General features: G+C 47.5%; 2 protein-coding genes across 3 annotated transcripts; both read left to right on the top strand.

Annotated features, from left to right (window-relative positions):
* The first annotated feature begins 1,779 nt into the window (after window positions 1-1,779).
* On the top strand, window positions 1,780-9,589 carry trim9 (tripartite motif containing 9). 2 transcript variants are annotated; one of them, XM_037241215.1, is made up of 11 exons: window positions 1,780-2,702; window positions 4,062-4,157; window positions 4,540-4,662; window positions 5,987-6,097; window positions 6,163-6,316; window positions 6,467-6,612; window positions 7,003-7,141; window positions 7,312-7,341; window positions 7,454-7,757; window positions 7,900-8,062; window positions 8,154-9,589. In XM_037241215.1, the coding sequence occupies exons 1-11, from the start codon at window positions 1,860-1,862 to the stop codon at window positions 8,229-8,231; spliced, it is 2,187 nt and encodes a 728-aa protein (XP_037097110.1). In that variant the 5' UTR covers window positions 1,780-1,859; the 3' UTR covers window positions 8,232-9,589. The 2 variants fall into 2 exon arrangements, with proteins under 2 accessions (XP_037097110.1, XP_037097111.1); XM_037241216.1 differs by lacking the exon at window positions 7,312-7,341.
* A 206-nt stretch (window positions 9,590-9,795) lies between these two features.
* On the top strand, window positions 9,796-15,084 carry pygl (phosphorylase, glycogen, liver). The gene is made up of 20 exons (XM_037241197.1): window positions 9,796-10,155; window positions 10,262-10,363; window positions 10,458-10,536; window positions 10,713-10,816; window positions 11,074-11,205; window positions 11,282-11,393; window positions 11,492-11,574; window positions 11,642-11,779; window positions 11,847-11,939; window positions 12,010-12,156; window positions 12,392-12,555; window positions 12,717-12,831; window positions 12,897-12,998; window positions 13,072-13,219; window positions 13,530-13,588; window positions 13,657-13,798; window positions 13,931-14,138; window positions 14,209-14,343; window positions 14,432-14,498; window positions 14,660-15,084. The coding sequence occupies exons 1-20, from the start codon at window positions 9,913-9,915 to the stop codon at window positions 14,846-14,848; spliced, it is 2,562 nt and encodes an 853-aa protein (XP_037097092.1). The 5' UTR covers window positions 9,796-9,912; the 3' UTR covers window positions 14,849-15,084.
* Window positions 15,085-15,098: the final 14 nt, after the last annotated feature.

Below are 15,098 nucleotides of genomic sequence, written 5' to 3'. Positions count from 1 at the left end.
ACTTCAGATGGAGGCAACACTTGTCTGAAATAAATACATCATGTTCTGAGGCTGGTGTGCGTGGGTGTGGGTCTGAGAATGCTTCATGCGCCCCCTCACCCCTCAAAATATAAAAAAAATCAGCGCCTCCCACGGCTTCCGAGAGTTCTTTACGCCACAGAAGCGATTGTGTGAGTCATTTCTAGTTTTAAGATAAATATGAGCAGCACGGGCCCAAAAATTGCGCGTGCACGTGGCTATAAAAAAGGAAAAAAAGCTTTTATCCTTGCTTTCAGAAAAAAAAAAGATTTTGCTGTAAGAGGTCAGCAGAATTAGATCTACATGGTCACAGCGATTATCAGCCGCCCGATATTTTTTTTAATAAATATATGTCAGACGGCCATTTATTTTCACGCTCACTCATTGTAAAGAGAGGCATTTAATTTATCTTAACCTGATGCCTTACATCGGTCTATTTAAGGAAATGTTGTGAAGACAATATGTGCGTTACATGAAACAAGCGGAACATCTCGAGAAAATTCTTTTGCTTTGGCGCCGCGGCCGCGCACTTATTCCAGCCTCTCCACGCCCACGCAGCGTTGCTGAAGCCTCCAAATGACCGACCGGCATCCGTCAGCTGTCGCATGGATAAATGTGGAGCGTGGAGATTGAAGAGAGTGGAAAGAGCGCAGCACTCGCGTGTGTACTCATCAGCGCCGGCGGAGTGGTAACCATAGCAACAGACATCCCGGTCAGCTCAATCTACAGCAAATGAGAAGGCAAGGAAATTAAAAAAAAAGGGGTAAAAGTAAACTTATTTGCACAAAAGGGCTCACAAAAAATGTCTGGTCAAAAAGTCGCGCAGCAACTCCGATTTCAAGAAAGTCGAGTGCCCCCCTACCTAGTATTCCTCCTAATCCCAGGTCTGTTCCCTTTTCCTCACAATTTGGCTGGAGCTAGGAGACCATCGCTCTTCTAAGTGGCGCATGCACAGATGCTCCAAAAAGATGTCATCCGGGGATTTATTTATAGGTGGTATTCTATTTACCTGCTTTGTCCCATCAATTACAAGCGCTCGAGTTCCGCTGAAGGGATATGTTGAGTATGAGGCTTTAAAAAAAAAAAGGGGGGGTTAAAGTCTGCCGGAAAGCAGCACACCCGAACCCGGATTACATAGAGAACAATGTCATCATGCCGCAGGCGGCAGGTTCCAAAAATAGATGGTGGTCCTTCTTATACCAACATTTGGTGCGAATCAACATGGAGATCCGGGGAAATATTGTGTTACGGATCAAGTTGCCATCTGCTGTCTGTTTGCTGAAGACGCTCAGAAGTTTGATTCCCAGTTTCCTTGAAAGCAGTGTTCACGGTATTCATTTATTTGTGGAATACTGCACAATATCGTTCCATCAGATATTCATATTAAAATGATCAAGCACTTAAAATGGCAAATAATCTCTCGCTTGCCTATGTAAATTAAAGATTATTATTTTTTTGCCTTTTTAACATTTGAGTCCTAAAAAATGATAAATCATTAAAGAATATAAAGAACATGAAGCATATGTTTCAGTTTGCTTCTTGCATCTGAGGCTGACAATGAATACAGTATTTATCAATATTAAGTTGTCATTTCGCGTCCACGCGTGCAAAGAGTCGCACTTAAAGTCCTCCAGTGACTTGAGCGGAATCCAGCGGCGGTCCAATAGAAAGCCGAGCTCAGCTGCTGCCACTCGTCTATTGGCGCAGAGACTTTAGTCTCCTCCCCCTGACGGATCGCTGACCGCCGCCGCCTGGTGGACGCGCAATCACTCGGTGTGCGGACAGACGAGCGGTCGCGGGTCGTTGCGGTACCTTTGGTCCCGTTCTCCGCTCTTGCAGCCATGGACGAAATGGAGGAAGAGCTCAAGTGCCCCGTGTGCGGCTCCTTTTTCCGGGAGCCCATCATCTTGCCCTGCTCGCACAATATTTGCCTGGCGTGCGCCCGCAACATCCTGGTGCAGACGCCCGACACCGAGTCCCCACAGAGCAGCCGTGCCTCCGGATCCGACTACGACTACCTGGACCTGGACAAGATGAGCTTGTACAGCGAGGCGGACAGCGGCTACGGTTCGTATGGGGGTTTCGTGAGCCTGCCCACCACCCCTTGCCAGAAGTCCCCCAACGGGGTGCGGGTGTTCCCCCCTGGGCCGGCGCCGGCGCCGCACCCGCAGCAGCCCCCCGCACAGCAACAAGCCGGCTGCCTGCTCGCGCCCATCCCCCGCAACGCGTGCATCACGTGCCCGCAATGCCACCGCAGCCTGGTGCTGGACGAGCGGGGTCTGCGCGGCTTCCCCCGCAACCGGGTGCTGGAGGGCGTCGTGGAGCGCTACCGCCAGGGCCGGGCGGCCGCGCTCAAGTGTCAGCTGTGCGAGAGGAGCCCCCGCGAAGCCGCCGTCATGTGTGAGCAGTGCGACGTGCTGTACTGTGAGCCGTGCCGGATGCGTTGCCACCCGCCCCGCGGTCCGCTCGCCAAGCACCGGCTGGTGCCGCCCGCCCAGGGTCGGGTCGGCCCCGGGCGCCGCGCCGCGCCTCGCAAGACCTCCACATGCACGGAGCACGAGCTGGAGAACCTGAGCATGTACTGCGTGCAGTGCAAGACGCCCGTATGCTACCAGTGCCTCGAGGAGGGCAAGCACGGCACACACGAAGTCAAGGCGCTGGGGGCCATGTGGAAGCTGCACAAGGTGGGAGTTTGCACTGGCAAGCACATTTCTTGACTCACGCACACACAAGGCCAGCCACACACAGAAAAATACAAAAGTAAAATATTTAAAAAAAAAAAATGCAATTTCACATATATTCAGCAAAATTACAAAGTGTTTGTTGATTAAGTTTTGCCAAAACATTATGGCCTTGCTTTCTCTTTGCACTCCAGGGTCGCTGCTTGCTCTTGTCACAGCCCCCCCCTAGCGCTGCCCCAGGTCGTCATGGTAACAATAGCCACAGTCGGCATTAGCCCCCAAGTGAGCAGTGGCTTGTTGACATGAAGCAGGGCCCTCCCCCCTGATCCCTGCCCCAAAACATGCTGACGATGAATTCCGTTACCATGACAATCAGTCAGGCCGTCACTCAAATATTTGGATGCAAGTTATCAGCTATATTCGAAAGGTGTTGGAATTTTGCGTCGGGCTCTTATCGCTTTTGGGGAAGACGTACCTACCTATATGTTGTCACCCAGGATACTGCACACGCGTGTATTTGGAGTGGAGTGTGCCAGATGCTATTTTTGGCCTTGTGGTGGGCAGGCAGGCAGCTTGTGTGCTCTTAACGGCGCATGCACAACAAAAATTATGCAAATTGGACATCACGGACAAAACTGTGAGATGAAAATATAAAATCAGATGAATGAATGAAAACAAACAAAAAAGTAATAGATATAAAGTACAATGCACAAATGGAGCAAATCTTTAATCAAGAAAAAAATCACATATGGACAATCCTCCAAAAATAGATGAATATTCTTTTTTATTCTTTTGATATTTTATTAACATTGTTCCTTTCCAAGCAAAATTACCAATCCAAATGATTTTGAATAAATCCAATAATCGAATCAAACTGCTGTCCCACTCCCGAGTGTGTGTGTGTGTGTGTGTGTGTGTCTTAAATAAGGACTCCATATTGTTATAATGATGATGACTTTGGTAGCGATTTCACAGCTTCACAGTTGTGCATTATTGATGAGACAAGTGATGAATTATGAATTGTTCCTCTTGTTCAACAGCCTGCTTGAATGTTTTCCCAAAAAGTCAAAAACACTGCCAAGTTAGATGAAAAGTAGAACTTCTCAACTAAAAGTAGGAGATATTAGTGCGTGTGTGTGTGTGTGTGTGTGTGTGTGTGTGTGTCTGTGTGTGTGTGTTCACACGTGCATATGTAATGACTCGGCATGGAAAGAAAGTTGCAAGCGCACACACAGGCACAAAACACATTAGGAATTGCGTTTGTGTTTAGGCGTTAATGAGCCGCTACCGCTAACGAGTGGCTAAAAGTGGCTAATTAGCGGCTGCTTCACGCTAATGTTCTGCCTTCATGTGACGCTGCAGGGTCAACTGTCTCAGGCTCTCAACGGGCTGTCAGACCGAGCCAGCGAGGCCAAAGAGTTCCTGGTGCAGCTCAGGAACACCGTGCAGCACATCCAGGTACAACAGGCGCTCTGTGACGGGATTAACGGCGGTATTATCATCGTGTCACATTGATAATCCCGCTCCACTTTTATCTAACGGATAATACCATGAAGCTTTTCCAAAAAATATTTGGAACAGCTCTCACTTGGCAAAAAGGTTGTACTGAACAATTGTTCAGAAGTTCCCAGAACTTCCTGTTTTCAAAATCTGTTGACCAGTGTAATTGTCAACAAGAACTACGTTCTGCTGAAATAGCCTTCATTCTTCTTCTTTCAAATTCACAAACTAAACCAGTGTGCTGCCATCTATTGGTCGACAGTGGAATTACACGTAAACGAGAGTTGGACCAAAGTTATCAAGTGTTTTCTTCATGCCACTTACGGACTTGCTCCCGCAGGAGAACAGCGTGGAATTCGAGGCGTGTCTGGTAGCGCAGTGCGACGCCCTCATCGACGCGCTGAACCGCCGCAAGGCGCAACTGCTGGCTTGCGTCAACAAGGAACACGAACACAAGCTCAAGGTAAAGCGCAAAAACATTTTGAAATTTCACTTCGGTTCGGACTAAAATAGCCAACTTTGTGTTATCAATCTTATTTTTCATTTTCTAATGTATGAATATTTCCTATTTGAGTATTTTATCACGATCATTTTACAACAATTTTGTCTTTGCGTCGCTGGTAGAAGTGGGACGTGTTTGGAGCGAGGCGCGAAGAGAGGCGTGAGTTAGTGTTTCCAATTTCACGCTTGGACGCTGGCGAGAATCAATGCTTGGCACGTGGAGGTGTTATGAGCCAGCGCGACAAAATCAACAGTACACAAAAGCCTGTTTGAATCCCACAAACTTAGATACACAAGTGTGTGTCTGTGTGTGTGTGTGTCAAAAGAGCCTTCTTTTCAAATGTGAATCTTTATAAGCGTGACCTGAAATGAACCGACTGCTTTGTCTCCTCTGAGACTCCCAAAGAATTAAGGACATCCCGAAAATGGGATCATTTCCTCATAAAGAGACAAACTAAATAATGGAGCGTATTATTCGATGTTATCAGTCAGCCAGAGGAAAAGCGATTTTTACCGCACTGGCAACAAGGGGCTGTCGTCCTCTGCGGTTGTCACGGTGATTCAATGCCTCGTCCCTCTGTTTGGCCGTACCAACCAAAAAAAATAATTCAATGTCTGCACTTCTTTTTCTGCGCCCTTTAGTCTGCCTAGCAACAAGTGATGGACAATGCGTGACCGAAGGAATGTCAAACGTTATATGTCGCACCACACTGGTTGTCTTCCTCCATTTTTCCTCCGCAGGGTTTTCCCTTCTCTCGGCCCCCCTCGTAGCCGCGACCAGGTTACTGTTTCCTAGCAACCCCCTGGTCCATCTCCGCTCGGAGCGTGTGTGTTTTACTTGAGTCTCCTCAATAAGGAGACGCTTTGGACAGCGCAAGTGATAGATGGACTGGAAAGACGTGCTCAGAGATGCTAGCGTGGCAAGAATAAGCTAACGTGAACGGATGTCGCTAGTTCACACATCCTGTGAAAATGTCACGTTCTCCGTTGAGGACATGGCCAGTCATCATTCGTCATATACACAGCAGTGCCGGGAAGCTTTTTAACAGTTACGTGGACCGATTGGTTCCGTGACGCCAATCGTTTGTATCTCAAATTACCTTCCTCCATTGAAATGAATGGAAATGACATTAATTCGTTCCGGTCTCCACCCCAACTTTTAATGCCTTAAAAGTCCTTAGCCTCCTACAGAATAGTGTTTCCTGTTTCATGAGAAATTAAGATAATCGTTATACTTTTCTGCCAATTCTTATATTTCTTTGTGGCCTCTTGTTTTCCGTTTCCAGGTAGTGCGTGACCAGATCTCGCACTGCACGGTGAAGCTGCGCCAGACGACGGGCCTGATGGAGTACTGCCTGGAGGTCATCAAAGAAAACGACCCCAGTGGCTTCCTCCAGGTAAGCCTGGCTTTGTCTTTCTGGTCACCCACCGAGTCCGCTGACCGAGTCTTTTTGTTTGCCAGATCTCGGACGCGTTGATCCGGAGAGTCCTGATGACGGAGAGCCAGTGGGGCAAAGGGACGCTGACCCCCAGAATGACCAGTGACTTCGACTTGACTCTTGACAGCGCGCCGCTGCTGCAGACCATCCACCAGCTGGACTTTGTGCAGATGAAAGGTACGGCGTTCGCTCCTCTTGATGCCTTATTTTCCGTCAGTATTTTTTCCTTATCTCCCACCGGTAGCAATTACGACTGTAATCAATATGTGTTTTTGTCAACTAGTTTTTTCTCCTGTGTATTCACCTGTGCGGCCTCGTCCTCCCCAGTGCCGTCGGCTCCCATGCTCCAGTTGGAAGAATGCTGCACGGAGAACAACAGCACCACGTTGTCATGGAAACAACCGCCACTCTCCACCGTCGCCGTGGACGGGTACATCCTGGAGCTTGATGACGGCGACGGCGGTCACTTCAGGGTACGTTGGCTGACTTGATAAGAAAGCAGACAACTCTCTTGCTAACCAAAAGTGCAACACCTATCCATTGTGTTCATATATTTTTTTTTCCATTCGGGTATTTTTTTTTTTTTTAAAGATACAATAAATATAAGCTGTTTTTATTGAATCGCAATCATGTGGAAATTTTCTTCCTGCTAGGCCGATTATCTTTTTTCTGTATGTTAGTGAACAATCATTTTACACATGAATTCAACGTCACACTCATCTTCCGCTGCATTTTCCGTGCCACACACTGACTCACCGCCGCCCGGCTATATTAATACCCCGGCGTAGGCTGACCTGCCTACGCACCTCCTTTCCGACCCGTCGCCAAAAAAGCCCTGCGGTGTGTGTGTGCGCTCCTCACAGGAAGTGTACGTGGGGACGGAGACCATCTGCACGGTGGACGGCCTGCACTACAATAGCACGTACAAATCCAGGGTGAAAGCTTTCAACGCCAGCGGGGTCGGACAATATAGCAAGACGCTCATCATGCACACGTCACACGGTACGCAAACTTTATCAACAATAAAAAGCATTTGAATTCCAATATTATAAGTAGTGCGTTGGCTTTAAGAGCTTGCTTTTTTTGGGCTTAAGAAAAAAAAAAGAAAACCATGACGCATGTTCATGCTTTCTTTTGATTGCTGCTTCCTTTCCCACTTTTTTTGCTATCAGCTGGACTTGCTCCGGGTGATATGCAGTCAGGTAAGCTAGCTCTCGCGCTCCCACGCTATCAAGTTGCTAACTTTCATGACTTGCTGCACACCTTCTTTTGGGTGTCACTCCGATCTAACTCGCCGTATGTGGTTTGGCGCAGTGGCCTGGTTCACCTTCGACACGGCGTCGGCGCACCCGGACATCATCTTGTCCAACGACAACCTGACGGTTACGTGCAACAGCTACGACGATCGCGTGGCTTTGGGCGGCGCCGCCTTCTCGCGCGGTATCCATTACTGGGAGATGACGCTGGACCGCTACGACAACCACCCCGATCCCGCTTTTGGGGTGGCGCGCGCCGACGTCCTGAAAGACGTCATGCTGGGCAAAGACGACAAGGCCTGGGCTATGTATGTGGACAACAACCGCTCCTGGTTCATGCACAACAACTCGCACACCAACAGGTAATTAACATTGTTTATCTGAAAGTGACTATACCTCTTTGATTTTTAGAAATAAATAACAGAAATAATGTGGTAGCACAAATATGCACATCTTTAGTGAAATGTGGAAAAGAAATGCAGCATTTATTGTGGTGGGGCACAGGACGGACGGCGGCATCAGCAAAGGGTCCACCATCGGCGTGCTGCTGGACTTCACGCGCAGGATCCTCATTTTCCTCATTAACGACGAGCAGCAGGGGCCCGTGGCCTTCGAGGGCCTGGAGGGCGCCTTCTACCCAGCCATCAGCCTAAACCGGAATGTACAGGTAGAACGCACATCGGTTTTTGCGTCTTTTAAGTGGAGCAACAGCACCCCCTGCAGGCTTCAATCATCATTACTGTCTTTTTTTTCAACAGGTGACGCTGCACACCGGCTTGCCCATCCCAGATTTCTACACCCCGGGGGAGGTTGATCCCACTGCTCAGATGTGCTAAACGTCAGCCTACCACTGGGATTCATTTTAAAAGCACAGCAAAGGAGGGGAGTTTGACTCCCAAAAAAAATAAGCTTTTGGTAGTTTGCGTCATGGCTTTGTGTTTGAAAACAAATACAAAAAGGCATTTTTCTATTTCATATTGCAAAACGAGCGTATGTAATTGGTTTTTTTTATCAGACGTTTTGCTCTATTTAGTCTTTTTAGTTGCTTAAAATGTAGTAGGAGTGGAATTTAGAACAGGGCAATATCTGATTTATTTCTTTTTTTTCCCCCGGGAAGAACTTACTAAACATCTCAAGGAGCTCATCAGGCCACAATATTAGGTACACCTGCCTCTTTCATACTCCGAGCCAGCAAAAGTGCGGCAACGGAGCCTTACAAGTGGCTAATGAGTAATGACTCCCGCTTTCACACAGAGATCCCGCAAAATTGCTGCATCAGCGCCATGACAGTAGAGCTAGCATTTACAGTACAGTATTTACCTGTGCCTTTTAAACAGAACCAAGCAAATTTCTGCAACTTTGTGCACTTTTGCACAGATATACGGCATTCCTCACATATTCGGTAACTTCACACCCCTTGTCCTAGCATTTCTTCGCCTGTGCCTTTTACACAGAACTTAGCCTTTGTAACCGATTCCGGCGCCTCTGTAGTAGGGACCAGAAATAAATGTTGGCTTTTATTGGCAGTATAAAAGGGGCTTTCAACTTAATATTGGCTGATTTTCACAGGCGTACCTAATGTTGTGTCCGGTAAGGATTCATCAACACTTACTCAATCCATAAGGTGCTATATTCTGCTGTATACCGCTGTTTGATACCCAGCCAGACACTGCAGGGCAAAGTATAGTCCACTGGGGCACCCTATTACATCACCTGCTGCTACTTCTATAGAAACAACAAAGTTCAGCGATAATAAGCGTAATATATATTTATATATATGATATATATGTACAGTATTCAGAACAGAATGTTGTCATCTGGCGTTTATGTCGCTTGTTCACAACAGCATCCCTCTCAGACCACCACAAAAAACGAACATTAATAAATGTATGAGTGAGCAAATCAGATAGACTAGCAGATGCTTAATTTGTTTATCATAGCTTTTTATGGATTATGATTGCGCAGTCGCTGGGCGACACTGACGAATATACAGAATATGCATATAGTCAATTTAAATGTACATAATCGTGTATGTGCGTGTGAGGCTATTTCTGTTCTAATTTAATGAGATGGTTCTTTATGTCTCCTCTATTACCAGATGATTGCTCCATTATTATTATAATTAAGATGATTATTTGAGCCTAATGTGTTTTCCTGTATATGTGAATATTCAATAAATGGCTGACAAAACAAATACCGTTCTCACTAAATATTACTTATAAAATAAAATATAGATTTAAAACAAAGCATCCAATGGAGAAAGGAAAGAGAATGAGTGATTTGATTGGCCAAAAATGAACGCACTGAATGCTGATTGGTTGAAAGTAGGGAAGAATCTTCAAGGAACAACACTTCCTACTTCCTGAAAAAGACACGCCCTCTTTGCCCCCGCCTACCAATGACAGCTGAGTTCCTCACCTCCGGAGCTGAACTCACTGTCGTCGCACCCACCGAGTGACAGGACAGCAGCTACCCGAACTCAGATCCACTCAAAGCGGCCAGAAACCAGGCAAAGCGATGGCCACCCCGTTGACCGACCAGGAGAAGCGCAAACAGATCAGCATTCGCGGCATTGTGGGCGTAGAGAACGTAGCCGAGCTGAAGAAAGGCTTCAACCGTCACCTGCACTTCACGCTGGTCAAGGATCGGAACATCGCCACGCCGCGGGACTACTACTTTGCCCTGGCGCACACCGTCCGCGACCACCTAGTGGGCCGCTGGATCCGGACGCAGCAGTTTTACTACGAGGCCGACCCCAAGGTACGAGCAATAAAGTTGGATTGGCTTCAACTTTCCTGACACCTATACAGTCTAATAAACATACAAAAATATTTCAATAATTTGCTTTTTGTATGACTGAGTGCAGAGAGTGTACTACCTGTCCCTGGAGTTCTACATGGGCCGCACGCTGCAGAACACCATGATCAACTTGGGTCTGCAAAACGCCTGTGACGAAGCCATTTACCAGGTCGGACTGGCTCATTTGCATACCAATGTAGCATGTGTTTGATAGCATGTTGTGTGTTGTTAGCATGTTCTGTTGTTGCATGTATATTGTGTAGCTTGGCTTGGACATGGAGGAGCTGGAGGAGGTTGAGGAGGACGCAGGTCTGGGCAACGGAGGCCTGGGCAGACTTGCAGGTAGAAGAGGGTTGAACGTGTTATAAACAGTAAGAAATATTTGACTGGATGTCCACGAGGAAGGAGAGCAGGTGAAGTCAAGCCAGACGTGTTGCAATAGACGCTTGGTTTGGCTTTGTTGTTGTTCGACAACACTTATTTCAGAAGGTCTAAACGTGTCTTTTGTTTTCCGACAGCCTGCTTCCTGGACTCCATGGCCACTCTGGGACTGGCGGCGTACGGTTATGGCATCCGCTACGAATACGGAATCTTTAACCAGAAAATTAGGGACGGCTGGCAGGTCTGTACAACAAATGCAGCTCTAATCAGTTTTATGATTATTATTGCCAAATTAGGCCCCAGGGCCAAAGTAGAGTAGGTCACTATGCTGAACAAGCTAATCATTAGCGGTAGCGTGGCTGTTCAAAGCACGCAGACAGATTTTTTTTTTTTTTGTCTTGCCCTTTTGGATTCCTGCTTATTTGCAATTCGGGCCTCAAGAGCAAACATGAACTTTTGCGCCAGACATTTCAGATGATTTTAACGATTTTAATGAAGGTGGAGGAAGCGGACGATTGGCTACGTCACGGCAACCCCTGGGAGAAAGCCCGCCCCGAGTACATGCTGCCCGTTCACTTCTACGGACATGTGGAAGAAACCGATCAGGGTCCCAAGTGGGTCGACACGCAGGTATTGATCGAATCCAAGTATTACAAGTTGCAGAGGTCAGTCAGAAGTGAGCTGTTCTTCTGTCGGATCCCTTCAGGTGGTTCTGGCCATGCCGTACGACACGCCCATCCCAGGCTACATGAACAATACGGTCAACACCATGCGTTTGTGGTCGGCTCGCGCGCCCAACGACTTCAACCTGCGAGACTGTGAGCGTCCCGTTACTCTCGCAAGATGGTTTCCTGTCTCTGTGGCGAAAGAGGACACGTTGCACCAAACCATCGTGTCTTTTGATGTGTCGACACAGTCAACGTTGGAGATTACATCGAGGCCGTACTGGACCGCAATCTGGCCGAGAATATTTCCCGAGTGCTCTATCCCAACGATAACGTAAGCGCTGAAGTGACACTGTCCCTTTAAGAAGCTTGAAATTAATAATTTGTGTGTTTTGGTTCAGTTTTTCGAGGGGAAAGAGCTGCGTCTGAAGCAGGAGTATTTTGTGGTGGCGGCCACCCTGCAGGACATCACCCGCCGCTTCAAGACCACCAAGAAGGGGACGCCCGCACGCACGTCCTTCAACAGCTTCCCCGATAAAGTAAGACCTCAAACAGGAAGTGACTTTGACGTTACGTTTCAAAAATGGCCGCGTGCTGTGATTGCAGGTCGCCATCCAGCTGAACGACACCCACCCGGCCATGGCCATCCCCGAGCTGATGAGGATCTTCGTGGATATCGAGAAGCTGGACTGGGACGTGGTGTGTGCCGCGGGACGTTCTCGGGCGAGTTTGGCTCGTTCGTTCGCTGAGGAAAATGTGACCCCGACAGGCCTGGGATCTGACCAAGCGCACCTTCGCCTACACCAACCACACGGTTCTCCCCGAGGCGCTGGAGCGCTGGCCCGTGGAGCTGATGGAGACCCTGCTGCCGCGACACCTCCAGATCATCTACCGGATCAACCAGATGCACCTGGATGTGAGTGCCGTACTCGCTCTAAAAAAATAAGAGACACCAAAATTTTAAGATTCAACCAGAATTTTAGTAAATAATGCAAAGGATCTCAACAAATGACAAAAACTGCTTGAACAGGTTTCCCAAAAATGTCGAGCCGTTGGGCCGAGCGAGAAGGAAGTAAAATTGAAACGCAAGGTCGACTTTTATTTGGGTTTTTTTTTTTGTTCTGCTCTCACGCCTGGCCGCCCGCCCGCAGAGGATCGCGTCGCTCTTCCCCAACAACGTGGACAAGCTGAGGAAGATGTCGCTGATCGAGGAGGACGGAGGCAAACGGGTGAACATGGCGCACCTGTGCATCGTGGGCTCGCACGCCGTCAACGGCGTCGCTCGCATACACTCCGACATCATCAAGACACAAGTGTGAGTGCTACTTGACAACTTTGATGCTTCCTCAAAACGGGCCAAATGCAATAAAATTGTGTGTCCTCATGCCGTACCGCAGCATTTTCACATCTCCTGTTACAAACTGGAAAACTCTTGTTGCTAGGCAGACTTCATATTTGTTGTGTTCCTCCTCACAGGTTCCGCGACTTCAGCGATCTGGAGCCGAAGAAGTTCCAGAACAAGACCAACGGCATAACTCCCAGACGTTGGCTGCTGCTGTGCAACCCCGGATTGGCCGAGCTCATCGCCGAGGTCTTCATTTATTGGATATAATTTCAATTTCATTTCCCATAAATAATAGCCGTCTTCTCGTTCAGGTGATCGGCGAGGACTACGTCAAGGACCTCGGCCAATTGCAGAAACTAAATGACTTTGTGGATGACGCCACCTTCATCCGGGATGTCTCCAAAGTCAAACAGGTGCGTGTAACGTAGGTGTGTCCCCGCATATGTTTGTGTGTGAACATTTATGTGTACCTCTTTGTGTTTGCAGGACAACAAAGTGAAGTTTGCGCAGTACCTGGAGAAGGAGTACCGGGTGAGGATCAACGCGGCGTCCATGTTCGACGTGCACGTAAAGAGGATCCACGAGTACAAGCGGCAGCTGCTCAACTGCCTGCACATCGTCACCATGTACAACCGTGCGTGCGCTGCTCACTTACACGTTTTTGTTGTTACCTCCCTAAGGGAAAACAACACGCCCACACATTCCTGCAAGTCCAAACAAACACGCTTATCGATGTGCACAGGGAATTTTCCACTAACTTGTGGCCGGGACTACGACCACACACACACTTTCACTTTGTCTTTTATTACGCAACATGTACTTAATGAACCTTAGCAGGTTGATGTGTATTGACTAATAATAATAATAATAACAAAAAGGCTGATCCACAGAGATAACTCAAGTTTGTTGGTTGCGCAAATAATAATGTGTGTTTTGTCCCGCAGGTATCAAGAAGAACCCGACTGCGCCTTTCGTGTCTCGAACCGTGATCATCGGGGGAAAGGTTCACACCGCAAACATTAAACACGCATAAATACACAGAAATAAATGAGCTGCTGTCGCCCCCTTCAGGCAGCGCCGGGGTACCACATGGCCAAGATGATCATCAAGCTGATCACATCTGTGGCTGCTGTGGTGAATAACGACCCCGTGGTGGGGAGTAAGCTCAAAGTCATCTTCCTGGAGAACTACAGAGTCTCTCTGGCCGAGAAAGGTTTTTTATTTTTTTATTTTATTTGTCATAATAGCAAGTATTACAATATCATTTTAATCATGAATTCATTTATATCATCTGGCTCATATGAACAAAAAAAGTGCAGCATAATCATTTTATTTTATTGATTAGTGATCCCAGCCACCGACTTGTCGGAGCAGATCTCGACGGCGGGCACCGAGGCGTCGGGCACGGGCAACATGAAGTTCATGCTGAACGGCGCGCTCACCATCGGCACCATGGACGGCGCCAACGTGGAGATGGCCGAGGAGGCCGGCATGGGCAACCTCTTCATCTTCGGCATGAGAGTGGAAGACGTGGCCGAGATGGATAAAAAGGGGTACTTCAAAAATACTGCACAAATTTTCACGAGTGGCTTGACTTGATTTTATATTGGATGTTTTCTTAAGATACGACGCCATGTCTTACTACAAGAAGATCCCGGAGCTGAAACAAGTGATGGACCAGATCACGAGCGGCTTCTTCAGCCCTAAAAATCCCGATTTATTCAAGGATCTGACCGAAATGCTCTTCAAATATGACCGGTGGGCTGCAAACAAAAACAGACACCTGTTTTTTTTTTTTCTTCCACTTAACCTTTTTGTAACAAAAATTTCCTTCGTTGCTTTTCAGATTCAAAGTATTTGCCGATTTTGAAGCATATCTGAAAAGTCAAGAGAAAGTCAACAAACTCTATCAGGTGAGTTCTATTTCCATCCAGCCATCCATTTTCTCAACCGCTTTAGTAGCAAGTACAATATTTTGTTGTTGTTTAACCAAAATGCTAATGCTATGCTACTTAGCGATATTGTCCTGGTTGCAATCGTTTTTTTAGCTGACCGACTGCTGTTTCATTTCCAGGATCCAAAGGAGTGGACCAAGATGGTAGTGAAGAACATCGCGGCAACAGGCAAGTTCTCCAGCGACAGAACCATCGCCGAGTACGCCACGGAGGTGTGGGGCGTGGAGCCCACCGACCTCAAGATCCCGCCGCCGAGCGAGCCCCGGGAGGCCTTTGAGAAGACGGCCCGTGAGCTTAAGAAAATGTGAAAGCTGCCTCGCTTTGGTTTGTTTCCCCGAAAAAGGAGACAAGAAATTCACATCGCTTTACCTTGGCCAAGGTAAAAACCTTCCTTTACTTGTACTCGAGTCTGTTACAGCATTATTCACTGGACATTTGCAAAATGTCTGCTTAACTGTTAGCAGAAAGTGAAGACCACAAAAACATCAAATAGCATTTTCTTCAGTGTTTTCCTACCAGAGTTCACATTAAAATCTCAGCTGTATGACTTTTGCCTTT

The sequence above is a fragment of the Syngnathus acus genome, chromosome 22 (genome assembly GCF_901709675.1).
Source record: "Syngnathus acus chromosome 22, fSynAcu1.2, whole genome shotgun sequence".
Classification (NCBI taxonomy): domain Eukaryota; kingdom Metazoa; phylum Chordata; class Actinopteri; order Syngnathiformes; family Syngnathidae; genus Syngnathus; species Syngnathus acus.
This window is presented reverse-complemented; position numbering and strand designations above follow the sequence as displayed.

Coding starts and splice junctions, on each gene's coding strand:
- trim9 (XM_037241215.1), top strand. CDS start 1,860: ATGGACGAAATGGAGGAAGAGCTCAAGTGCCCCGTGTGCGGCTCCTTT. Junction 2,703..4,061: donor CCATGTGGAAGCTGCACAAG/GTGGGAGTTTGC, acceptor GTGACGCTGCAG/GGTCAACTGTCTCAGGCTCT. Junction 7,142..7,311: donor CATCATGCACACGTCACACG/GTACGCAAACTT, acceptor TTTTGCTATCAG/CTGGACTTGCTCCGGGTGAT.
- pygl (XM_037241197.1), top strand. CDS start 9,913: ATGGCCACCCCGTTGACCGACCAGGAGAAGCGCAAACAGATCAGCATT. Junction 12,157..12,391: donor TCAACCAGATGCACCTGGAT/GTGAGTGCCGTA, acceptor GCCCGCCCGCAG/AGGATCGCGTCGCTCTTCCC. Junction 13,220..13,529: donor CATCGTCACCATGTACAACC/GTGCGTGCGCTG, acceptor TTTGTCCCGCAG/GTATCAAGAAGAACCCGACT.